The following is a 27,406-nucleotide window of genomic DNA, read 5'->3' as shown; positions in this document are numbered from 1 at the left end:
AGTTTGTACCTCTTACTCCCCTACCCCTATATTGGCCTTCCTTCCTCCCCTCTCTCTGCTGGTAACCACTAGCTTGTTCTCTATATCTGGTGAGTCTGCTTATTTTTTGTTATATTCACTAGTTTGTTGCATTTTTTAGATTCCACATATAAGTGATATCATACAGTATTTGCCTTTCTCTGTCTGACTTATTTCACTTAGCATTAGACCCTCCAAGTCCATCCATGTTGCTGCAAATGGCAAAATGTGATTCTTTTTTATGGCTGAGTAGTATTCCATTGTGTATATATACCACCTCTTCTTTATCCATTCATCTAAAACGACACGTTTATTGCTTCACCATCTGTTGGTCAGAAACCTGACACGGGTCTCACTGGGCTGGAATCCGGGTGTCGGCAGGGCTGTGTTCCTTTCTGGAGGCTCTGTGGGAGCATTTGTTTTCTCTGCTTACCTTTTCCAGCTTTTTGACACTGCCCACATTCCTTGGCTTTATGTTCCTCTTCCTTCCTCTTCAAAGCCATCAACAGCAGGTTAAGTCCTTCTTACATTGCACCTCTTTAATTTCCTCTTCTACCTCCCTTCTCCACTTTTAGGGACCTTGTGGTTTCACTGGGTCCTCCTTAGGTAATCCAGGATAATCTCCCCAGTTTAAGGTCAGCTGATTAGCTCCCAAACAAACTTTTAATCCACCTTTGCCATGTAAGGTAATATATTTATAGGTTCCGGGAATTAGGACGTGGACATCTTGAGGGGTGGGTAATCATTGCCAATAGGTACATAAGTCGTTTCTACACTAAATACAGTGACTGTATATATTAGGACTCTTTCGGTTGCAAGAAACAGGATCTAACTCAAGCTAATCAGAAGAAAAGGATTTTGCTGGCTTACATACTTGGAAGAAAAATGTGATTGGCTTCAGGCACAGCTGGTTCCCCGGGTCCAACAAGGTCATCAAAGCACTCTGCTTCTTGGCTTCGCATTCTTTGTGGTGATTTGCTTCTCAAGCACAAGCTTATCTGCATGGTGGCCGAGATAGCTCCCAGGCAGTAGCAGGCTTACGTAGTTCTCAAGATAGGAAAGAGAGGAAACTATGACTTCTCTTTAGGTAGCACCAACAAAATCCTGAGGATGGCGCTCACTGGCCCAACTTGGGTCATATGCACATCCCTAGACCAGTCACTGCTCACGGAGAGGCCATACGTGCTTCATTCTGAGCAGAGATGAGTCAGCCTTACCAGAGCACATGTACTGAGCGGGGGAGGGAAAGGTACTCCATAGAAATTAAAATGTTGTTACCAGAAGAAGGCAGAAAGAGCTGGCTAGGCAAAAACTATTGGTGGGCACTTCAGCATCTTAGGGCTGTGTTATTCTAGTCCAGTGCTCGTTTGGCGTTAAGCAATAAGACACTCAAACTTGAAAGAGTACAGAGGGGGCTCACTCAGGGCAAGTAGTAAGTTAATTCAGGTAGTATAAAAGAAGGGGAATTGCATGCAGGTTAAGAGTCTGGGTTTTGGAACCAAACTGCTTGGGTTTATGTCCAATTTATTGGCTGTATTTACTTGAGCTCTCTGTACCTCATTTTCCTCATCTGTAAAATGTGGTTAATAATAGCACCCACCTCATGAGCTGGTTGTGAGGTTTCAGTGTGTCGATACAAATAAAGTACTTAGAATAGTACCTTGACATAGAGCAAACACTCAATAAATAATAACTATAATAACGATTACTGTTGTTATATAGCTATTGTTATTACAAGTAAGCTTCCTGAGGATGGCTTAGGGACTTGGAAAGTGGTTAGGGACTAAGTCAGATACTTCCTTGGTTTCTCTTTTTCGAGCTGAGGCCACACAGTCTCTTATCTCTGGAACTTACTCTCTCAGGCACCTCAGTGGGAACTGCGGTTCTTACCTGTAAGGTGAATTTTCACATGGCTTTCAGGGGCCATCCTTTCACCTCTGGCCTTGACTAGGCATGCCCACCACCAAATGAATGATGGTTAGTGTTTCTGAGTGCAGAGTATTGAAAGACACTGGTTAGTCTGGGCCATGATTGGCTTTAAATAATAATGCCCCCTGTTTGATTAGCTGTGACAGACCAGGTCCTCTTGTACACAGGGTTACCTCTCTCAGTAGGCATGGAAGGGGCAGCTTAAGCTGAAGGCAGAAGTTGGGCTTAGCCAGAACATTGACCAACTTGTCTTTGACGCCTATGCCCTAGCAAACTGGAATTTCCTCCAGGACAAAGAGAGTCAGTTTCAAAAAATAATGGTTACATCTAGATGTTTGGGAATAGGACAGCATTGGGAACTGTTTTGTTCTGATGTGATGTAGCCTGTAGTATTTGTAGAGAAAACTTGATCATCCTCCCGTTATTATACATGGTAGAGACGTTTTCAGCTCCAGTTAGAAATGCTCACTGGATGGATGAAGATGCCATTCGTTTCTACGTAGAGCATCAATCTCAGAAACTTATTCCTGGAGCAGAAGTTCCCGAGAGGGTGGAATGCTCACATTCACTGTCAGGAGATTGGATTCCAGAGTGAACAGGGGTGTCCCCAGAAATCTTCCCTTTGGTGACCGGAGGAAAGTTCCACTTTGGCCTTTTGTTCAGTGTCCCACCTCACCTTTCAGAGCCCCACCCCCACCCCCCGCAATATTTTTTCAGCATTCTCAGTCCGGGATGTTCAGAACATCTCTGTGTGTGGTTTCTGCCTTCGGAGCACTTGTCCTTTTCCCCAAGGATTTCAGTAAGAATCTTTCTAGTGAAGCCATTCCACAGTGATGGGGAGGAAGAAGGAGGGCTGATGGAATTTCTTAGCCCCGAGGCACTGCAGGAAGGATGGACATGCTTCGGATCTGGGCTGGGCATCTTTAGGAAGCACTGAGATTTGGGGGAACACAAAGCAGTGTTAAGATTTTGATAGGGGTCTGCTGGGAAAGTCTCAACTGTAAAGGCTCCCGTGCCTCTTTCTAGTTGGACAATTTGTAGGCTCCACACTTGCTTTCAAATGAATTGGTTTTGAAGCAGTCAACAAAAAAGCATCCTGCTGCCAGGGCCAACCATCAAAAAGAGAAAAGAGAGCAATGCAAACCGTGGGGGAATGTGCGAGAGAGAAATAGTGTAGAGCGGAAACGTGGCTCTGCTGGCCTGATACCATGTGCATTATCTCCCCCAAAGGACCCCGTGGTTTAATGGTTGGGGCTTTAACCTGCCCAGAGGTCAGTCTCTGCTGGACAAGTGGAACCTTATCCCTGAGGGCATCGACATACTCATGACACACGGACCTCCTCTCGGTAAGTGAAGCAAAGGTGTACTTTCGTCATACGTGATGCCTTTTTTTCCCAAACATAATGAATAATGCTTCAGGGACATAATCATTTTCCTCCAAAAAAAAAAAAAAAAAGTGAATACAAAAAGAAAAGTCAGTGTCTTTAAAGAAACCCAGTATGATCATTGAACTCAGCAGTTCTGCTGGGCTTACAGGTGTTCTTGAAATTAAATTTTTTGATTTAGTCAGGTCAGGGAAAATCAAATGAGTATAGAGCACCACAGTCTTTTGAGCTTGATAATTTATTTTAAGAACTATATTCACTTTGGAGTGAGGGAGTGGGAGGGGGAATGGAAGGAAGACACAGACCTCCCAATCACAGGGCTTTTGAATGGTAATGAAATGATGGAAACTTTCGTTCAAAGTAGTTCATTTTCCTTTCCCATATAGTAGTGGAACCTGGGAGATCTTTAAGTATAACATCAAGCTAATTATACAAGAAAAGAATCCTTTTCTTTTTCTCTTTTTTTAGCTAAGGTGTTTAGTAAGGACTTACGTTGAATATTACTTAAAGATACTCATCTTATGGGCTTCCCTGGTGGCGCAGTGATTGAGAGTCCGCCTGCTGATGCCCCGGTCCAGGAAGATCCCACATGCCACGGAGCAGCTGGGCCCGTGAGCTATGGCCGCTGAGCCTGCGCGTCTGGAGCCTGTGCTCCACAATGGGAGAGGCCACAACAGTGAGAGGCCCGCGTACCGCAAAAAAAAAAAAGATACTCATCTTATAGATACAGTGAACCTGCATCCAGGCTTAGATTGCCAATACGCTTCAAAGCTACCTTCAGTCACCCAGATTATAGGTCAGAAGATGATTGTTTGATTTATATAATAATCTTCTAATTATTCATGAGCTTGTTAGTGGTTTGGTTTAGCCACAGAACATTTTTCAAACAGGACTACCACCTTGATCTTCCCATCTACTGGGTGTCTATTACACCAGCAGCCTTCCTTGTCAAACTAAGGTATGCTCAGGCAATCCAGATGTTTCCCTTTTAGTAGGAGAGTTTCCTCTTTTAAAAAATTTTATGAAAAACCACATAACATGAAATCTATCCTCTTAACAAATTGTTAAATGTACAGGGCTAGAAAAGTTTTCGTGATCATCTTGCTTTGGAGACAGGAGGAAAGCAATACAAAAATAAATGCTGTTCATCATTTTTTTCCTGTGGTTTGGGGTTACTATCCATGTCACTTCCCTCCTCTGTCGGCCTGAAAAATAAAAAATCTAACACGCATCCCCTAATGTGAATTTAATCTTTGTAGATATTTTCCCCTTCACGCCACTTAGTGCTGCCTTCCTGCCCTTACAAGGGAAGTGCTCTGTGTTTCACAAAGAAACAGCGGAAGGGAGGACCAGAGCATGAGCCACAGTGGCACATTTTCATGATGGGGGGTGGGAGGGAAGCAAGAGAAGGGAAGGTAGTTCTGGTGCAGGCCGGGAAATTGTACAGATTTGCACAAGATCAGCACTTCCTGACTTTTTTCAAAGCTTCAGAATCGCCATCCCCATGCTCTTTCCCTACCCCATCCTGCCCCCTCCATACTTTACAAGATTATACTTATCAATAACCTTTATCAAGCCATGATTAATTCATTTCCCTATTTTGCAATCATTAGAGACTAACCAAATCATTGAATTGCTGGCTAAATATTCTGCTCAGCATGAGTTACACAGCGAGACCCTACAGAGACCACATCCCAGCCAACCTGATCCTTCCCCTGAGCAGCCTAGTTGGGTGCAGGCTTAATCCCCCTTAGGCTGTGTACTGTGAGGGACTCGGGCGTCCTCAGCATAGAAACATTTACATACCTGAAGTATTATTTGGAATATAACTTTGAACAGAACAGTTCATTCACAGACTTCATCAAGTCATTAATTTTGGTACAAAAGCAAGTGGCATTCTGGCCTCCAAAGAATTCAGACATTCCAGGAACTCTTTTTTTTTTTTTTTTTTTTGCGGTACGCGGGCCTCTCACTGTTGTGGCCTCTCCCGTTGCGGAGCACAGGTCCGGACACGCAGGCTCAGCGGCCATGGCTCACGGGCCCAGCCTCTCCGCAGCATGTGGGATCTTCCCGGACCGGGGCACGAACCCGTGTCCCCTGCATCGGCAGGCGGACTCTCAACCACTGCGCCACCAGGGAAGCCCTCTCCAGGAACTCTTAATAGAGAGGCTACCATCCCTCTCGTTGTAGTAAAGATGGAGTAATCCAGAGGGTGGCTGTGCATATAGCAGAGTAAGACCTACATCAGGGAGTTCCAAAATAAAATGTCAGGCAAAGTTTTCATAAGGTAATGTTGAGCCTTAATCAGTGTAGTTATTGGGATTTTTGTGAACATTCTGGACTAGGAGGTAGGGGGTGGGCGTGGGGATTGGCCTTGAATTCTCTCCTGCTAAAGGAGCCATGGCACATGGGACTTCACTATTATGGTACGAGCAAGACACTTTCTTAGGCGATTGCATGTGAAATGAGATGTTTTCCCTCTTCAAGAAAAACACATCCATGAGGGAATATGCCGATCACTGTGGATTAGAGAATTTTCCTTCTAATTAACCAAGTTTTGAAATCCCTGATTGGATTTTTACAGGGTCCCTACTTGTATCTGGTGTTTTTCCCATATTTTCTGCCGCTCACCAGCCAACACGTCTTTACAGAGATGCTAAACCTTCATTTTTACCGTTTGCCAAACGAAGTGGAATAAGCTGGACTGTCCCTTTCTGCCTGATCATTTCTGAATAGTAGAAATCAACTAATGGAACTATGGAATGGGTTTCCACTGATTATGATTTAGCCTTTTGTCCTATCTGCTTTCTTTCTACCCCATCCCACTGAGGTGATTGGATTCCATTCCGGGCCATAATCATTCAGATAGCTGACTTTTGCTATGATTGATGTCAGTTTTTATGGATTTTTTTGCATTAGACTTAGAACGAAGTGGCTTTTGCATAAAGACAGTCAATCAGCCCCAGCTTCATGCATGCCACCACAGGGTCACCGTGGTTGCACTATTGTTAAAGAGGAGACTGGAGGAGGAACGTGGCATTCCCAAGCTTGGGCCATCAGGAACCCAGGGTTAAGAGCTGATGCGTCTAAAGAGAGTAAGGTGGGACTTCCCTGGCGGCACAGTGGTTAAGACTCCACCCTTCCACTGCAGGGGGTGTGGGTTCGAGTCCTGGTCGGGGAAGTAAGATCCCGCATGCCCCGTGGCTCAGCCAAAAATTTAAAAAAGAAAAAGAAAATAAAGAGAGCAAGGCATCTTGTGGCCAGTTTACAGGAAGCCCTTGCTAGCCCTTCTTCTCTGAACCATTTTGAAGTAGACTGCTATAAGAGAGATACAATTAAAAAAAGAGAGAAAGGGGTTTCCCTGGTGGCGCAGTGGTTAAGAGTCTGCCTGCAGATGCAGGGGACACGGGTTCGTGCCCCGGTCCGGGAAGATCCCACATGCCGCAGAGCGGCTGGGCCCGTGAGCCATGGCCGCTGAGCCTGCGCGTCTGGAGCCTGTGCTCCGCAACAGGAGAGGCCACAACGGTGAGAGGCCCGCTTACCGCAAAAAAAAAAAAAAAAGAGAGAGAGAAAGTAACTGAATTGAGAGAAAAGAGAGCTTATGGGACTACAGGGAATAAATGTCATTGGGCCCATGAAGAGTTGAAACCCAGGGCTGAATAAATCAAATCCCTCACAGAAAAAAAATGTTAATTAACAGGAAGAAAAAAAAAAAAAGGAGAAACCAAAAAGAAAAAAAAAAAAATTCAAGAACCTAAAGAAGACAAAGTGACGAGTGAAAAGTTCCTTAAAAGCCATTGTGAGCGTTAATGGAGAGGCTAGGATTACAGATCATGTAATAAACCTTCTGTGAGTTATGGCTTCCTGAAAGTCTAAATGAAACCTTACCTGGAGACAGAAAATTAAGAGTATTGATTGCATTTTACTCTTAGGTTTTCGAGACTGGGTTCCAAAGGAACTTCAGAGAGTGGGCTGCGTGGAGCTTTTAAACACAGTCCAGAGGCGAGTCCGGCCCAAACTCCATGTGTTTGGTGGAATCCATGAAGGTAAGACCGGGAGAAAGGAGTTCACAACATGTTGAGTCATTATCCGTGATCTCATTCACAGTGGGGACCTTAGTTACACCAGGAGTAATTGGCGTGGTGGTTTCCAAACTCTTTTTCCCAGCGGAACCCTTTCATGAGATGAAATCTTAGGAGAAACACATATATAAAGCTGAGAAGTGTTTTCTGTGGAGCTGCTCTCTTTTAAGCAGAGTGGAGAGTAAGAAACCACCTTTTGGAAAACCCAGCACTACCCCAGACAATTTCTGGAATCTCAGGGCTCCAGTGAAGAATGTTTGATAACCACCGTTTGTAGAGAAGCCCTGAGGGACTAAAGGACAGATTTTCTCTTTAAGAGCATCAGAAGAAATGGCCTGGATTTAGACTAAATAACTTCTATGTCTTCTTCTACCTAAATATTGTGTTTCATATGGAATACACACAAAGACCCAGGAAGACAAGACTGTCTAAAAAATAACTTTGGATGTGCAATGAAAGATACAGAACTGCAGTGATAGAACCCACACATTTGCAGGCAGACATTTCCTTACTAATCTCAGAAAACCATTTCAGACTCCTCAGAAATCATCAGTGCTATACGCTCGAGCTGAGGTTAAACAGCGTAATTAAATCTCCCCTAGGTGGGAACTGGTCCAGTGGCTGTTTTCTGCTTTCCCAGGTCATCTAGAATCAAGTTCACAGAAGCAGAAGGCCTCACGGGAACCTTCAGGACTCTAGTTTTGTCTCTCCGGACTTTTTCAAACCAGGGGTAACTGGGCCTTGGGACAGACCCGAGGCCTCTTTCAGCAGGCCTTAGGTTTTCTGGCCGTACCGGCCTCTCCTGGTTACAGACATTTGTGTGCAGTGGGTGCGTGTATGTAGGCAGCCTCCATATTCACTGCAGCCCCTGCTTACGGCTGTTCTCTGGAGTTATTTATGAACCTGCAACAGGTGAGGAGTTTAGGCCTGACCCAGCAAAAAGTAAAGTTTGCTTTTCAAAGCCCTCAATCCAGTGGCTTCCTGGCTAGGCAGGTAATAAACAGCATATTGAAAATCATCCTGCAGAGGCCAGAGAAAGTCCATCTTGCTCCAAGTCAGGCATGAGCTGAGTGGATGGAAAGCAGTGGCAGCGGGGGGCGGCTCCCCAAGAGTGGATGTCATCCTGCCCTGACGTTAAGCCATACTCCCTGAAAAGGAGCGCACTTCTCTAAGGCATGATAAAGGCTGAGGGGAGGGAATAGGATGCGAGATGGTGTCTAAATAGCATTTCTGGGGAGCAGTTATCAGGTTTGAATTCCTGCATCGTGCCTATAAGTTTGCATTTCATCTTTTTTTTCTTTTAGTCATTAATTAGCTTTAAACTAGCCAGACAATTGGGGAATTCCACTGAAGTCCCAAAATAATAAACTTGCTTAAAAGAGAGGAGATCATATTCAAATAAACTTTGTCTTGCTTTTATTCGCTTAAGACAGCTGAAGGGGGCAGAGAGAGGGCAAATACCAACCTCTTGATGGAGAGAGATAACAAGACTTTATGACCCCAGAACTAAACAGTGCACATTTGAAATGCTTCTTTTCCTTTCTTAAGAAATTTTTCCATTGACCCTCATTAAGCTCTCCACAGGCTTACTTGGAGAAATTTTAGCAAATGGAAGAAAAAAAATCTTATCAGTTATTTCTATAAGTCCTGATAATTTTCTTTTTTCACAGAGCCTGATACCAGCATAGAATTACAAACTTAATTGCAGAGGCTGTAAGACAAAATAAGGTATCCAGGGAAATGTGCAAATTTGCAAACCTGCTAGAAATTTCAACATGTTAAAACTTTTAAAAGGAATATACGTACCAAAGACCCAGAGAAACTTTCTTAGCTTTCTTCCAATAGGTCCCAAGAGGTTTATACTGCCTATGGGAAGTGTTTTTGCTTGATCCAGTGTCCAGGTAAGCGTAGGAAGCAGTGTCCTATGGTGTCCAGATCACTTGGACATTTGATTACCTGATTCTTTTGGATGGAATGGAACTCAGCATTAAAACCACACAGTTCAAGTAAGATAAGGTCACTTATTGTTAACTTTCATTGAGGCAGTTTAGAGCTTATTCTATAGGTAAGGAAGCTAAGCGTTCACCTGTCCCAACTCCCAATGCAATACTCTTTCCTTCTCACCTGTCCTGAAGCCCATTTGAGGTTTGGATGATGGATGTGTTTGCCCCTGAGGGGTTTCTTATGTTACTCATTCTCTTCCCTGGAACTCGATAGTTAATACAAGGGCTTTGAAATGAAAATCATATTTTAAAAAGAGGAAAAGCTGTTTTTTCTTTATTTTCACTAGTAAAGAAATCACAGCCTCTCCCCAACAAATCTAGTGTTGAAATAAAATCTAGTGTTGAAAGAAAAAAGAATCACTTTTCTTTGAAGTAGAGGATTCTCCCTTTAAAGAAAGTAAAATTGGGAGGCAGCTTCTGAAAGCTGTAATATCTGGGGGATGCTCTACTGAATTTCATCTCACTGCCCACTGGCAAAGACTTTTTGTTTCCCTTGTCTGATGGCCCTGCATTGAATCACTGTCATTTGTATATTTTACAGTAAGTGTGACACTCTATCTCCACAGGTTACGGCATTATGACCGACGGTTACACAACGTACATCAATGCCTCAACGTGTACAGTCAGCTTTCAACCGACCAACCCTCCAATTATATTTGACCTTCCAAACCCACAGGGTTCCTGAACCTCCAAATGCCCAATTGGAATGTGAGGAAAGGTCTAAAAACTGCCATTTTTCTAATTATAAACTTACATTCTCTTCCTTGTTTATTTCCAGATCATGTGAGTTCTTTTTGTAAATTGCTGGAACACAAATGATGCTAGAGGTTGTGCTTCTTCTTTATTTTTTTTTTTTAAATGGGGCATCCATTTGGAATCAAAGGAGCGTTGTGAATTTGTAAAATGACTTCTGTTTTCTCAAAGGCCACGCCATTGTAAATTGTTAGTGTTCGCCAAAGGACAGCCAAGCTTTCTTTTGAAAAGGTGACAAAAGTCTTATTTTAATATGCTTTAAGCTGGAAAAAAAAAAAAAAAGACAAAAAAAAAAAAAAAAGAAACAGGTAGGCAGTGTTTTAAAAACCACCCAGATTTGCACAACTGTTTTAAGAGTATTGTCTGAAGTATTTTATTTTTTGATGTTTTGTTGTTGTTGTTTTTCTTGGGAATGCTTCTTTTTTGCAGACGTGGCCCGGATTTAGAACAATCTTTTCAACAAAAGTAGGCGTGGAAAAGACTTCTCTTCAACACTGTCACTATAAAGAAAGCTGTGTCGAGGGAAGAAAACGGCCCTCTTTTAGAGGATGGCTTAGCTAGTGAGATCCATATTGTGATTATACAAGGATTCATTGTATGTTTGTTTCTTTTAAATTATTTTAGCTTTAAAAATAAGGAAATGGAATCTGTCAAGAGCAGGTATTTCATGCAGTAAAAAAAAAAAAAGAAAAAAGAGCGTGCAGACTCCTTTTCAATATGGGTTTATATATATAAATATTTTTTGTGTATTATGACTAAGTTAGGAGTTTAATATTGCCAAGGACAGTACAACTGTAAAGGGGTGCTTGAAGCAGGGCATCAGAAGTCCGAAGGAGCTGACACATTTTCTCAGAACTCAAGGTCTTAAAGAGCTTGAGTTACTTCTAGGTACAGTCACAGGCGTGTATAGACTTAAATGGATGCAATGGAAGCTGACTAAAATAAGGCTTAGTTGTCCTTTATATTTAAATACCCAGAATTGTCTTCTTCCTTCCTTCTCCCTACCCCACCCCCCATTTTGCACTGTGTGTCGATGCAATCTGCGCTAGCACAAAGTATTGTCGCTAATAGTCATTTCTGTTTTCCCGTTGCAAATGCTGCTGGGCTTTATTCTATTTTATGTTATCTTGTTAATGAAATTTAGGAAAGCAGTTGTTTCTTTAAATTTATTGTGATATTCTATATCTAGCGGCCTTTATATGCAAATAAAATTGCAAGATTTTTAAATCCGTGCTGTTTGGAGGGTTGGCCGGTTGGGAGGATGATGGTTTAGTGCTGGGGAAGGAGGGATGTATTCATATGCAACATCAGCACTCCCTTTCAGTGGAATCAGAATAAGTGACATTTTTTTTCTAATTTTCAATAAATTTTTATTACCCGCCATTCATGGGCTGGCAGGTAGATCGATAAGACACTCAGTGTACTCTTTCCTTCCATCACGCTGTCATCTATCAGGCTGTAGATTTCAGAGAGTGAAGATTTCATCTTTGGCCATAGTAATTTCTACAGGAACAGAGGGACCGTGCACTGGAGGCTGAAGATGCTATTGTGGACGTGTGTGTGGTCGTGAGAGGGTAAACCAGTGGGTCACGGAGTAACCCCTGCAACGTTCCCTTATATCCCTAGGAGCAGTCACCATCTCCCCGTCACTGTTTTTTTAATGATGTCCCCAGCTAGAATGCTGTGGCAGCCCGGAGGCGGCAGAGGGTGGGGTGGAAAAAACCCTGTTCTGTCTTTTTTATTTTCTCTGGAAGAGCCATTTCTAAGCAGCATGATCTTGAATCTGCAGTCTCTCCTACCCCCGGAAGTCTTCATTCCAGTGTCTGCTCGACTGCATTCTGACACATCTTCCTTCCTTCCTCCCCATGGTGCATCCTTTGGTGTAATTCCTGCAAAGAATTCTTGATTTCAGTACCAGTAGAGTACAGAGAGTGTTCTAGGACAGAATTCCAGCTCAGACTCATACTTTCAATACTCATTAAGTGTCTTGGGTGGCCACCCAGAGCTGGAGGTGGTCCATGACCATAGTTGCTGAGATGTGCCATGGGAGATGAACCTTGACCTGACACATCAGCAGAAGACGGTCGTAACTTCAGGTTCATTCGCAGGGAGCTGGACTGAGAGTTGACTGAATGGAAATTTCATCTGGTTACTGTACAGGGAGTTAGGCTCAGACTTCTGGAAAAACAGGCTTTCCAGAGACAGGTGGGTGATCATGATGACATGTGTGTGTGCACAGCCCTTGAGAGCACATCTGGACACAAACTAATTAAGCTAAGCACTTACTAAAATTGCTTTCCATTGTGTGGGAGCAGGAAGCAACCCAGTCTGCTAAATTTGCGGGGTGGACTGGCTCAGACAGAGCTTCCTTTGGCCGGTCCAGGTTCGCCAATCCATATGTGTAAACTGCTTCCAGGATGACTGTCCCAAGGAAATATCGGAAGTAGCTCTTAGACACCAGGCGCTCTCTATCCTTCTGTCACCAGTGACTCTAATGAGTGGGTCTCATATTTTGTTTCTAATCCTCACAAAATCCTGGGAAAGGTCACATAAGCCCCACTTTTTAGATCGGAAACCGAGGCTCCAAAAGTTAAATAACTTTCCCTAGAAAAATGGAAGGTTCAAAATCATTCCCTAGGAAAATGGAAGGTCTGTCTGACTCCATAGCCCATGCTCTTTTCATCACCCTGCTTCTGGGGCAGAAAAGTTGACGCCCTCCAAGAGCTGATAGAAGACTGATGCAGGCCTGGAGGTACTTCCTATCCCTCACCTAGGGGCCTGCTGGAGCACAATGCCTGGGGCTTTATGACTGCATCAAGTTGAAGCCCATTCTCTCTGCTTGAAGCACAGCACAGCGCGGTGCAGAAGAGCACAGAGCCTAGAGACCAGCGTGCCTGTCCAGGTCCTGGCTCCATCTCGAACTGGCACTGATGCCTTTGGCTGGGTACTTACCCTTCCTGTAAAATGGGGGTGATGATGATGATGAAGTTGTTGTAAGTTGAAGTTGTAAGTCAGTTGTTGAAGTTGTTGTAAGTCTCACTCTCAAGGGCATTATTTCCGAGAAAGCGTGCTTGTTTGCTTTCCTTGGAGACTCACAAATCTCTCTTTATAAGAATATGAAGGACGCCAAGGGCATTTGCGAGAGGCAGATAAGGGAGACTGACTTTTCAGTTTGGGTATCATAGTTTGCAAAATCCCATCTAATCTCAGAAGAGGAAGGGGTCTGTACTCTTTCAAGCCTCATTAAACGGTAACCATGGATCTCAGCCTCGCTTGCCCTTTGGGTCTTTACATTTCATCTCACCATCTTTTTCAAGCTCAATTAGTGATTTTTTTTCCTCTACATTTTCTCCCCAGGCCCTTTTGTCTTATAAAGAAGTTGAGGGGTTGCTGAAATCCCCTTAAGAGGCAGGTCACTGTTATTCTGACAGGTGGCCAGCATTAAGCCTGCCTCCATCTCCATCACTTAAGTAAATAAATACTGTGACCCAGGTCTTAAGTAGTGAGAAACAGAAGCTGGGAGGATTGAGGATTTGTCAATTGCAGATGAAACACTTGCTGGGCCCTGAATAATGTCCCCCTCCCCCAACCCTCATCCGGCAAGAATGTGCTGCTTCGACAGAATTAGCATCCACATATTATTCTGGTTTTCCAGTGTCTTCCCATGCCCTATTCCCACTTTCCTAAAAGTTTTAAGGTACTTTTTGTTTAATTATTAAACCAACGCAATTTAAGAGATTAAGTGAATTTTGAGAATTCGGCTGCAAGCTGAGGCAGTTGGAAACGCTGCTGGGCATGAGGCAGGAGGTCATGGGGTGTGGGGACAGTTCCTGAACTGGACAGTCTTAGTGGGTGGTTTCACAGAAAGCTCTAGGTCCGCTTCTGGATGTCAGCTTCTTAATACAAAATGTTTTTTCTCCTATTTTGTAGTGAAGAAGCAGGATTGCTGCATGTCTGTCCACTCTCTAGTATGACTCTTCCAGAAGTTTAAAGCTACTTTCCCTTCCTTTTCAAAATGTCATCTCTACCTTTCTGCTCCTATCCTGCCTTTCCATGGAAGAGAAAACCACACTGATTCAAAAGCCTCTCTGAGAAGCCTCCCTCCTCCCTGGTGCCCATGGTGTCAGTCTCTGCAGCTTATGAGAAGTTCAGAGGGTCAGCGGCACCGCCATGGTTACACAGCAATTCAAAGAGGTAGCCCCACATTGGCATTTGGACTCTCAATTTTGAACATGAACTGCTTTTTCAGCTTGACATTCAGGAATAATAGAAGATGGGGCGATCAGTTTGCCAGACATAATATGATTTTGTAGCAGAGAACAAGCTGCCTATATGGGGCTTATTAAACCAGATTAGTTGAAAAAAAAACTCAGACACTGACCTCCAAGGGTTCCCACGAGAGTTCACTTTCTTTCACTTCAAGCAGTCCACCTCCTCTGCTGGGCAGCCAGTTCCTCCGATGGGCAGCTGGTTCCTCCTCCTGCAAAAGAGATGGGTACATGCTTACTGCCTTGGCTACCTCTGAACTTTGACAGCTCTTTGTCATGCATTTTGACATGCATGTCTAGTCTGGAAGACATTGGGAGCTGGTAAGAGGCCCCAACTTTGGCATCAGTCATGCTTGTTTTCAAATCCCAGCTATGCCATGTACCATCTGGGTAGCCTTGGATGTGCTCCTTTACTTCTCTCAGCCTCATGCTCCACGCCTGTGTAATGGGGATACTTCCTACCTGACAATGGATTTGTCAGAGTTGATATAACATCAGTAGGATTCTGGGCCCAGTGAGCTATTATAAAAAAATGGAAGATTTTATTATGCTGCCCATCATACTTTCTTAAAAAGAAAGGCAGAAAGACACATTAAGCTTATTTTTCTCTGTTAGTCAGAGCCCTTCCCAAGAGAAAGTGAATTCCTTGAACTGAACTGAGTCCGGGTAAAGGAGCTGCAGACCCAAGCCGTACATAAATCAAGCTCTTTAAATTCCTGTCTCTCTCTCTCCGAGCTACCCGACAAAACATTTGTGGTAGGTTCTTCTCGACTCCTTTCCTTCCGGAATTAGGGATGCCTTACAAGACAAAAATCTTGAGGTCAAAGGCCTTTCATATCTGAGAGCATCTATATCTGGGTAATGGTGAGAGAGAAAAATGCATTTCCATTAGGAAGCATGGCCACAGTGGAACTAAAAGCACGGGTAGACTAAACACACGAAGCGGAGAGCCCGCGCCCATCGATCAGCTTTGAATTTTATGAAGCCACAGTTACCATGAGGTGCATCCGATGCTCTCAGAGCCCGCTCACCAAGGGAAAGGGCCTGTGCTTTCATAGCCCATTTCTGCCCCGACCTTAGCGGCTGACCTTGGGCATAGGCTGAGCTTTACAGTAGGAGCTCCTGAAATAGCAAATGACTCGGAACCCAAACGCGCCATGCTTGGGTTCACCAACATGCCCTCGCACATAACGGCAATAATGCTTCGGTAACAACTTAATCCTTAAAGGGACTCATATTTCCTAGAAGCCTTCCCTGAGCTCCCTTATCCTTACCCAGAACACCACCCCACCCTTGATACCGTCACAGCTCCTCACCTGCCACCCCCACCACGCACACACATACTTCTACCTGCGCCACGTTCTGATTGCTGCCTGTCTGCCTGTGAGCTTCCTGAGGTCAGTGACCAGGTCTTCTGTCTCTGCATTCCCAGCATTTAGTTCCAAAGAAATGCTTTCTTAATAAATTAATCAGTGTTTAGCAGAAAATAGCCAGGTCTATGAGAAAGATAGGAGAAATTAATCACAGATGAAATCAACAAATGTTGACTGAACGCTGTAAGCCTAGTGATGTACTAGAAAGCTTCATTTGTAAGACCCAGTTCTTGCCATGAAAAGTCCTTATAATTTGGTCCAAAAAGCAAGATATTGACACATGAAGTTAAATAGAAATAAGAGATTTAATTAATAATTCAAGGCAGCAATAAAAGAAAGTCAGAGCCTGTGATGCACAGGTTTCTCCAGTTATGTGAATGACCATCGTTATGGGGAAGTGCTCACTGGGGGTATAAGTCTCAGACAACCACAGGCAGCTACCCTAGGAAAGGGAGTCTGAGTGATAATGATAATGTCAATCCCATGCAGCTTCATTCCTGGAGGAGAAAAAAAGGTCTGGCCAGTGGCAATTCCGAGTGGGTCACGTAGCTGGTTTGTTTTCTTAATTTACTCTGTGAAATGGTTTTCTCTAATGGCATGCCATTGACAAAATGCACCCTAATGTCTTCATCCATCACCTCCAAATGCTTTTGCATGCATCGGTTGTTGACTTGTTTTCTCCTGTTCAGCACATAAATGAAAGGAATGATTTATCCAAGGCCACCAGTTACTCTTATGTGGAATCTGAAATAGCTCCCCGGAGAAATATTGCCCTAGCAGGTGTTTCTTTATGCTGCTCTGAACTTGTATGGAAGGGTGACTTTGGCCTGGGCTGCACTGATACCTCCTGACCAGTGTCTCCTAGAGAGCTGGTCCAGGGGTCCACTGCGGTTTATAACTCTCAGATATAAGAGCTTGTATTCCTGTGGGTGTGACCATTAGGGTTGGGTTCTAGGGGGTGGAAACTAGGGCTTGGCAATTGATGCTGTGTGTAGGCATTTGAACAAGTAATGAGATTCCCCTATGAGCTGTCTTGAACTCATATTCACCAGGAAGAGAAAGGGTATTACATGCATGAATGCACTTCCCTTCCTTCTTTTAATTTGTCCTACTTCCTTGAACTTTGCTCCCCAGGCTGGAGACATCTGGCCCTTAAACCTTCAGAGTTTTGCACATCATTGGAGCAGAAATGGAAGATAAACAGGAACATCAAGATAATTCTTATCAGACCTGAACAGACATTTCTCCAAAGAAGACATACAAATTACCAACAGACACGTGAAAAAATGTTCAACATCACTAATCGTCAGGGAAATGCAAATTAAAACTGAAATGAGATATCACCTCACCCCTGTCAGAATGGCCATCATCAAAATCACAACAAAAAATAAGTGTTAAGAAGGGTGTGGAGAAAAGGGAACCCTTGTACACTATTGGTGGGAATGTAAATGAGTTTGGCCACTACATAAAACAGTAGGGAGGTTCCTCAAAAAATTAAAAATCGAAGTACCATACAAGCTAGCAATTCTACCTCTGGGTGTTGACCAGAAAAAAAATTACTAATCTGAAAATATATCTGCACCTCCATGTTCATAGCAGCACTATTTACAATAGCCAGGATATGGAAGTAACCTAAATGTCCACTGATAGATGAATGGATAAAAAAGATGTCTCTCATATATATATATATATATATGTGTGTGTGTGTGTGTGTGTGTGTGTGTGTGTGTGTGTGTATTCCATTATATATATAATAAAATATTACTCAACCATAAAAAAGAATAAACTATTGCCATTTGTGATAATATGAATGGGCCTAGAGGGTATTAGATTAAGTGAAATAAGTCAGAGAAAGTCAAATGCTATGAGATTTCACTTACATGGGGAATCTAAAAAACAAAGCAGGGCTCCCCTGGCGGCGCAGTGGTTGAGAGTCCGTCTGCCAATGCAGGGGACACGGGTTCGTGCTCTGGTCCAGGAAGATCCCACATGTCGCAGAGCGGCTGGGCCCGTGAGCCATGGCCGCTGAGCCTGCGCGTCAGCAACGGGAGAGGCCACAACAGTGAGAGGCCTGCGTACCACAAAAAAAACAAAAAACAAAAAAACAAAGCAAATGAACAAACATAACAGAATCAGACCTACAGAGAGCAAACTGGCAGTTGCTAGAAGGGAGGGAAGTGGAGGGTTAGGTGAAATAAGTGAAGGGGATTAAGGATGGCAAACTTTTAGTTATAAGTCACGGGGATATAATACACAGGGTAAGGAATATAGTTAATAATACTATGATAATTTTGTGTGGTGACAGATGGTTACTAAGCTTATCACAGTGATCATTTCATAATGTATTTAAATGTGGAATCACTATGTTGTACACCTGAAAGTAACCTAATAATGTATGTCAACTATCCTTCAATTAATTAATTAATTAATATTTTACAAAAGATCATTTTTATCTGCCGAAGTTTCCTGGAGAGAAGGCAGAGAATGGCGTTCTGTAAACAAGATCTGGTACTGACCGAAACACCACAAAGTTTCCGTCTCATTGAATGATGGTGATCATAAAGACTAAAAGTTTGAAGCACAAATAGTTCGGAGATCCTGGAACGTTAAACACAGTACTCCTATCTGCAGCATTAACAGATTGGGGCAAGATTTGACTTAGCATGTTTGCCGTCTTAGTTCTTATCTCAAAATGTTGAAAAATGTAACTTGGAGGGTTTCTTTCACCGAGAAAATTTGTTGAAATCAATTTTACGGAACTAAGAAAAATGGTGATACTCATCACAATTTGTTTCTGCCTTACAGGAGAAAGAGAAAGACTATAATACCTCAACAATACTATGTCCTGTATATAACAAATTAACCCTTTTCCTTGACGGGCTATATTTCTGGGTACAAATGGCATTGAAATAAGGTGTACAGAAGGATACGAATTTTCCTTACATTGTTTTCTAAAGGTCTGAAATACCGAAATAAAAAATCTGGAGCTAATCATAAGACCATTGGGAGTAGTGGGAAAAATCTGTTGCTTTCACATCTTATAAACGGAAGCTGCGTGTTCTGAGAAAAGTCAGAAAATGTGGTAGATTGGCATTGTATTTCTCTTGCATTTGTATTGAATAGATCATCTTCCCAAAGAAAGATGAGGTCTATGGGTGCAGCATCCAGGGATAGCAATAAAATATACTTGAGTTCAGAGATTATACAGAGAAATGTACTCAATAAAGATAAAGTGGGGGTGAGGGAATGAGAAGAAGAAGCAGAGAAAGCAAGAGGTCGAAGTCCAAAACTAAATGAACTTTTGGATTTCCCAGGACAATAGGTGTGACTTGTATATGTCTTTTGATCATTTTCTTTCTCTAAACTATGAATTGATGGATTTATCTTCTCTAATGTTAGGACACCTGGTTGTTTCATTCATATGAGGTCTGCTGGTTTTATAGGGGATGGGGAGAGCTGGACCCCTCATCACAGCCTATATGTGATGGGTTTTCCCAACACAGTCAACACAGTGGCACACGGGAGACTGTTTTGTGCGGATATTATTTTTTATTTATTTTTTTTGCTGTACGCGGGCCTCTCACTGCTGTGGCCCCTCCCGTTGCGGAGCACAGGCCCCGGAAGCGCAGGCTCAGCGGCCATGGCTCACGGGCCGAGCCGCTCTGTGGCATGTGGGATCCTCCCAGACTGGGGCACGAAGCCGTGTCCCCTGCATCGGCAGGCGGACTCCCAACCACTGCGCCACCAGGGAAGCCCGGATATTACTTTTAAAGAAGACTTTTCCCAAGAAATAAATTATATACCTCCAGTGAAGTGACAGGATGCCGGCTCTTCCAGTTCTACTTGTGGATTCAGCAGTCTCCCACTTACTGATATGAATATTTATATCCATGCCAGTCGTGCTGTGGTTGTTTAGTAGTATTTACAGTGAAGAGGTTGGCTGGGATGCTGAGGACATCACCTACTGTTCTTAAAGCTCAGCATTCTTAAAGCTATTTAAAGAAGCCCTTCATCACCACCACTTTCGACCAACGTTAAAAGCAATTCAATAGAAGCATTCTCCTTTCATAGCCCCCCAAGTAATTGTTGCTGACCTAGAGGCATTGTGGATGGAGATGTATGTGGGCCAGTTTTTTCTCTTATGTAATACCCTTTCATCTGAAAGTTTTGTAAAATTATAACTGTCTTTCTTTAGTTGAATGTATGCACAGTTCTTTTAGTTTGTTAGAAAATGCCTCTACTACTCACCTAAAGTCAAAGAGATTTCGTTTCAGTCCTCATTCTAGGAATAAGTTTTGGAAGTGGCACACCCAGTACATAAGGTTTCGGGTGTTAGTGGCCAGTAACATGGCCAGTAGATGGAGGGCAGAAATGCATATCTGTACCTCTCTAGCCATGTACCAGGTAACTAATATTTCTCATGTGGCCACTCTGCATCAGGCACTCTGCTTAGCATAACATTCAGTCCAGAGTCAGGCCAAAGAGAGGCTCCAACTGAAGCCTTAACCACAGCGGTCTAACCGGCATCAGAGCAAATGAGCCTGTTTTCCTCCAAGTGACCTGCATTGAAATCATTGGTGCTACTCCCTTTTCTCTACCTGCTATCCTATAACACAGAGACTCCAGTTTCTGTAGTGACTTTTGCAGACCACGACTTGTATTTCATAACTTTTATTCTGTAGCCATGATGTATAGAACGAGCAAAAGGTGCCGGTAAATTCATTTATTAATGTTTGATGACAAACGTGTTTTATTGGAAAAAAAGAAATGAATACGAAGTAATTGACCTTTGGACCATGTGGCTAAGAGTGCATGTGTATAAGGTCTGGCTAATGTTAAATCTCGGAAATTAAAGTTTTAGTCCTTTTAAACTTTCATTGTTTGGATGATACAGCTTCAAACAGGCTAATGAGTACACTCTCTATTCTTCAAGGATTTAGAACTTCTCTGGCTAATATTAACATTGACATCTGCAAAGTGATGTTGAAATGGACACCCGAATAATAAGGAATGGAATATCTCTACCATGGGCCAGGGCCTTGATTGCTAGAAAGTTTTGGGGGATTCCTGAATGTTCCTGTAGTTTTAGGGTGTCTCCCTTTTATTCCAAGTAAGTCAGCCAAAAGACTTCTCTCCACAACTATGTTTCTCTAATTACAGTTAAAGAATTAACTACAAACTCAAGACTTTAAATATTTCTCCAGTACAGTGCTGAGTTCCACGACTCTGTTTGTCAGGCTGATATATCATAGATAGAAAGATATAGATATATACCATATATATATATATCAACTGATATATATATGGTATGTATATAAAGTATTTTTATATATAACCAGATAGCTGTATCTCTGTTTAAAAATATATACCCTTTAATATATATTCATTTTTTTCAGAAATTTTGTCTCTTCTGTTTAAAAGCAGTATCTAAAGATTAGCGATTATGGCCATAATTTGATATCCACAATTTATAATCTTTAGCTGGTAGTTCAACCATTTTTTGTTTGAGATTCCATTGAGGTCTTCACTGAAAATGAAGCCTCTCTAATCTTCACCCATTGTCCTTTACACATGAGTAAATATGTTAAACTGCTCATAAAATGATAAAATAATTCTGAAGATAAATGTAAAATGACTTTTACAAAGACACGAAACAGTACATTACATTCTACTTTGGGTAGTGCTTGCCAACATTCCAGAGGTCAGAGATTTGACAGAAGACCAATTTAAAGGCTCGGAAGAAATGATTCCTCGAGTGAAGAATTCTCGTTCCCCAGGATGGGAGTCTCAGTCTGGAGGAAAGGCGAAACATAATTTTTCTTACCTTTGAAATTCTTAAGCTAATAAATTAGAGCAAGTGGTTAGTCTAAGACATGGAGAAAATTGGATACAGCATGAAAAATTAACAATAGTGTTAATGAGAAAACGGTCGACTTACAAGTTCTGTGCCTGAATTTGGTATGCTGGGGGATTAGGTCTTCATAAAGTTGTTTATTAAAAAAAAGAGTATTTGATCTTTTTTTAATGTTTCCAGATCCTGCCAAGGTCAAAGAAGACAATCTTTGCTTTGTCACATTATGTTCTGGTGTAAGGGTTGATGGTTTAATGAAACTGTTATAGAAGAGCCAGCAGCCAGTGTACATCAGACTTGTGAGTGTCACTGGGAGAGCATCTTTCACAAACAATTAGCTCTTTATAAGACGTATGATAGTCCTCACATTTATCACATATGTCCCATGCCTCCTGAATAAAAACACCATTTACAACCCACCAAAATTAATCTGGGCCCCACTGAAGAGAAGGAAGTCAACCCTTTAGTTCTTTGTGGGCAAGTTAACTCTTTCAAGTGTGATACATACCATTTTATGCTCTTTAGCTGATGGACTTTTACCCATTTATACTTCCGAAGAGTTCTTTCTGATATTAAAGAAAGTTTAAAAATCTCTCTTGTCTTGGTGATGTTTGATTGCAAGGAACCAAAACTCACTCAAAAAAAGGGTTTATTATAGGATACAGACATAATAAATAGCAAGAAACAAGCCTAAGGAGGGAATGAACCAAGAATCTCCAGGCACCTCAGTAGCAGTTGTTCATGGATCTTCTATCTGATGCTTAGTAAAAAGTCATCTGATCAGTTGCTTCCTGGTCAGTGTGTCTACTCCAGGTCATGTGTCTGTCCTGATCAGTAGCCAGGGTTATGCAGGACCTAGAGCTATCCGCTTTGAAGAATGAGTGGAATAGGTTGAGTTTAGGTCAGAGCAGTGTGTTCATGAAGACAAGTATTTATTATTCCTGTTCAAGGCCCCAAACATGACTTATGACTTATCTCCCCTGTAGTTTTTTATACTCTCTAAATATAATTTTTAAAGTGAACAAAGAGGGGCTTCCCTGGTGGAGCAGTGGTTGAGAGTCCGCCTGCCGATGCGGGGGACACGGGTTCGTGCCCTGGTCCGGGAAGATCCCACATGCTGTGGAGCGGCTGGGCCCGTGAGCCATGGCCGCTGAGCCTGCGCGTCCGGAGCCTGTGCTCCGCAACGGGAGAGGCCACAACAGTGAGAGGCCCGCGTACCGCGACAACAACAACAAAAAAAGTAAACAAAGAACCTTCAACTAATGATCGAGATGGAGATAATTCTATTCTGGACCCTCAAATCAAAATGTTAACAAAGAAAGAGTGGAAGCACATCAGATGTTAAGAAGGTATGACTCTGAGCTTGCGGGTAAACCTGGGATTTCCTTCAATAAAGGTGGTTTCCACCTCTGTCTCCTTGTCTTGTTGAGATGAAATATGGAATTAGAAGGCACATATTCCAGGCCAGCTCTGGGCAGCAAACCACCAGCTGCTTACAAGACTTAAATTTATAGCACCTATAAAATGTATCCTTATGTACCTGCATAAGGAATAAGCAGTCTAGAAGATAAGGAGTTTAATAAAAATCGCAGATACACACAGCCAGCTGCTAAAGGCTGGAACGGGAGTATTTTCAGCAGTGGATGTGCACTGCCATTGAATGCTTAAATCGGTGCAGGTGGGGCATTCCAAAAGCTTCTGCGGGATCAGGTTGCTCCAGGTACTTTGCAAGATTATGTTGTCCGTGAGTGAATGATTTTGTACAGGGGAGTCAGAGGACAGAGTACTCTCTTAGTCCCCAAGGATTCTCATCTGTTGTGACTAGCAAAAACCCAAAGTAGGAAGGATGGGTCACAGATCTGAAATCCACAGCCTTGCTGGAATGCCTTGATCCTTAGAAGTAAGCGACTCAGTATGATAAATACGAACTCCTCAAGCCCCTTAGGGAATGGAAATTTAAGAACCAGTTAGGTCAAAGATCAGGAAATTTATGACGATTATCTGCGGTTACAGTGTAGAGTGTTTGAGAATGGTTTAAGCCAAAGAATCCAGTGCCTGTAAATCTTGAGAGTGATATTAATACCTCTGTGAGCATGTGTGTACAACGTTTCTGAAAAGATTAACTGCAAAGGCCAGTTCCCAGGAAAGACAAGCAGGTAATTGGCGTTTAATTAATGAGAATAAGTTATATTAAATTAAAGACTTACAATCCTTGATTATTTATCTTCCTGTAGCCAGTGTGACAATCTACTCTTAGATTATTAACTGGGCACTGTTTTACAAGAGGTCAAACTAAACCTGTTCAGACTGTATAAATAAGAATATGTTTGCATCTCAACCATGAGAACAAAATGACTTTTAGGAAATCATGGAGGGTTTTTTTTTAACATAAATGATATCTTAAAAATTAAATCCAGCAGAGCATCCAAAGTATTCTCAGGCATATTCCATACCTACAGGATCGAGAAGAGTTGAACTATTATGTAGTAGAAGGGGCATGAGCTTGAGGGTCGGTCTGACCTGAGTTAAGCCCTAGCTCAAGTCCTAGCTCTGTCTCATATTAACTCTGTAGCCTTGGGCATGTTATTAAAATTCTCTGAGGTTCAGTTCTCTTATCTTCATAAATGGGAAAAAAATACCTACCTGGAATACATTGTTTTAAAAATTAAATACTTTAAATTTCCATGGTCCACTGCCTATGACATGGGCAGTGCTCAGTAAAAGTTTTTTTTCTTTATTTTCTACTTCTTTTGTAGCACAGGATGACAGAGGTTAGAAAATTATTCCAAAACGAAGTTGAAAGATTCATTCTATTTGATTTTGACAATTACTATAAAGATACGTTTATCAAGACAGGGTGATTTGTGGAAGGGATAGATATATACTTCAAAGGAATAGAATAGAAAGTCCAAAATAAACCCAAACGAGTATGACCAGTTCATTTTTTTTAAACTTTTTATTTAATATTGGAGTATAGTTGATTAATAATGTGTTAGTTTCAGGTGTACAGCAAAGTGGTTCAGTTATACATATACATGTATCTATTCTTTTTCAAATTCTTTTCCCTTTTAGGTTGTTACATAATATTGAGCAGAGTTCCCTGTACTATAAAGTAGGTCCCTGTTGGTTATCCTTTTTTTTTTTTTTTTTTTTGCGGTACGCAGGCCTCTCACTGTTGTGGCCTCTCCCCTTGCGGAGCACAGGCTCCGGACGTGCAGGCTCAGCGGCCATGGCTCACAGGCCCAGCTGCTCCGGGGCATGTGGGATCCTCCCGGACCGGGACATGAACCCGTGTCCCCTGCATCGGCAGGCGGACTCCCAACCACTGCGCAACCAGGGAAGCCCCTCCATTTTAAATATAGCAGTGTGTACATGTCAATCCCAAATTCCCTAAGTATCCTTCCTCTCCACCCCTCCCAGCTGGTAACCATAAATTAAAACAAACAAAACAGACAAAAAAATGTGAAAAATGAAAACCTGATAACACCAGTGTTAATGAGGATGCAGACCAACTAGAGCTCTCATGCATTACTGATAGGATTACCAAATAGTACAGCTATCTGGAAAACAGTTTGGTAAGTTTCTTATGAAATTAAACGTACATTTACCATATGACTAACAATCCCACTCCTGGGTATTTACCCTAGCGCAATGACAACTCAGATTCACCCAAAAACCTGTACACAAATGTTGATTGCATCTCTTTTCATAAGCACCAGAACTTGGAAACAACTCAAATGTCCTTCAGTGAGTGAATGGATAAACAAACTGTGGTACATTCATACCGCTTAGCAATACTACTCGGAAGACTACTTGGCAATAAATCAGGCAATAGAAAGGAACAAACTGTTAAAACACATGACAACATGGATGAATCTCAAGGGCATGTTGCTGAGTGAAAGAAGACAGTCTCAAAAGGTTACATTCTGTATAATTCCATTTATGTGATATTCTCAGAAAGACAAAACTATAGTAATCAATGGTTGCCAGGGGTTATTAGGGCAAGAGGACTATACGACTCCAAATGGGCAGTATGGGGGAGTTTTGGGGGGATGATGTAATTGTTTTGTTCCCTGACTATGATGGTGGTGGTTACAAAAATGGATACATGTGTTAAAACTCAGAACTACATGCCAAAGATGTCAAATTGACTGTATTTTTAAATGCAATAAAATAAAAAGAAAAAATGATTCCATCAAGAAGTCAATCTTGGGCTTCCCTGGTGGCACAGTGGTTGAGAGTCTGCCTGACGATGCAGAGGATGTGGGTTTGTGCTCTGGTCTGGGAGGATCCCACATGCCGCGGAGCGGCTGGGCCCGTGAGCCATGGCCGCTGAGCCTGTGCGTCCAGAGTCTGTGCTCCCCAATGGGAGAGGCCACAACAGTGAGAGGCCCATGTACTGCAAAAAAAAAAAAAAAAAAAAAAATCAATCTGACTTATGATAAATAAGACATAATACCCAGGAACTCTAAGACTCTTTTTGTGAGCATAGTTTATTTATTTATTGGAAAAGTGTTTATTGAGCACTTCCTATGTGTCTACAGTGTTCTAGTGCAGGAGATGAAGTGCTAAACATAACGAACACTCACGGGAGCTTGAATCACCATAAGTAATAACTATATGGCATGTCAGATGGTATAAATACTATGATAAGGGAAGTAGGAAATTGGGGCCGGTAGTGTTGCCATTTTATATGTGGTGGTTGTGGAGAACAATTCAATCACAGACACGAAGAGAAGGAGCAAGCTATGCAAATATCTTGGGATGAATGTTGCAGACAGAAGGAGCAACCTTAGATGGAGCTCCAATCCAGTACACAAGACTGGTCAGGGGAGAACCAACCACTCTCCTTAAAACCAGGTGGGAGGTTCCCAGAGAATCCTTTGCAGAACACTAGGGTTTGGATGAGGAATGCAATGTGACAACCACCAAGCCAACCCATCCCTGTACAGAGCTTATTTGGTTTGAGGTCAAGAAGAAATCTATCTTGGGTAAAAAAAAAATCTCTTACCCAAGGTTAAAGATAGAACTCCTGTCAGTTGGAGGTATGCTTTAGGCCTAGCTGATAAAGCCAAAGTCACCTAAAGACCACAGAGACTATGTCCAGCATGTGGTGAGAGCAGAAATCCATTTGTCCATTAGCAAAGACACAGAGGAGAGGAGACTGACCACTAGTATCTTTCAGTGATGCTGTGGGTACTCAACAGGTGTGGTGGAGTGTCAAGACTGCAGCCCAGATGGTTCATAATTAACCTGAGAAAGAGAAACGACTGTGGATGGGAGGTGATCCCCAGATTGACTGCAGATGAAGGTTCCCAAACTCTAGGCATGGGTATTCAGAGAAGGAGAGCCTGGGAAGAACCCTAGGGTTGACAGAGGTCAGCAGGAGGGACAGAGGGCAGACTATGGCTAAGTCAGTAAAGCCAGAAACCCAGTATAGATGACAAGATAGTGGATAATGTGACTGGAAAGAAGCTAGTGGACATATTGAAGCCTGTTTGCCTTAAGCCCGGAGCAAAGCTGAAAATATCCCTTAGTATTGCTTCTTCTCTTTTCCAAGGCTCAGTGGCTGCTCCTTGAGTTCACTTTGAAGATGAGCAAATCTTAAGTGGGGAGCATGAAAATTCCCTCCCATCAGCCATTACTATCCCACACTCTTGCTGGGTTGCAGCTCAGGAAAATCCAAGGGAACCCGTCCCCTTTAAGAACCAATGGCTTACAGGGACTGGCTTCCTGCCAGTGTG

General features: G+C 42.5%; 1 protein-coding gene across 1 annotated transcript in view; it reads left to right on the top strand.

Moving 5' to 3' along the window:
- MPPED2 (metallophosphoesterase domain containing 2) overlaps positions 1-10,638 on the top strand; it is a gene marked incomplete at its 5' end in the record, with an annotated part of 167,103 nt that extends 156,465 nt beyond the window's left edge. Inside the window, 3 exons of the mRNA XM_082660492.1 lie at positions 3,178-3,293; positions 7,265-7,378; positions 9,984-10,638. Of these exons, the coding sequence (XP_082516618.1) occupies positions 3,178-3,293; positions 7,265-7,378; positions 9,984-10,102 (349 nt within the window). The 3' untranslated portion in view covers positions 10,103-10,638. The remainder of the gene's footprint in view (positions 1-3,177; positions 3,294-7,264; positions 7,379-9,983) is intronic.
- Positions 10,639-27,406: the final 16,768 nt, after the last annotated feature.

Source organism: Grampus griseus (genome assembly GCF_964374135.1).
Source record: "Grampus griseus genome assembly, chromosome: 8".
NCBI classification, from domain to species: Eukaryota; Metazoa; Chordata; class Mammalia; order Artiodactyla; family Delphinidae; genus Grampus; species Grampus griseus.
This window is presented reverse-complemented; position numbering and strand designations above follow the sequence as displayed.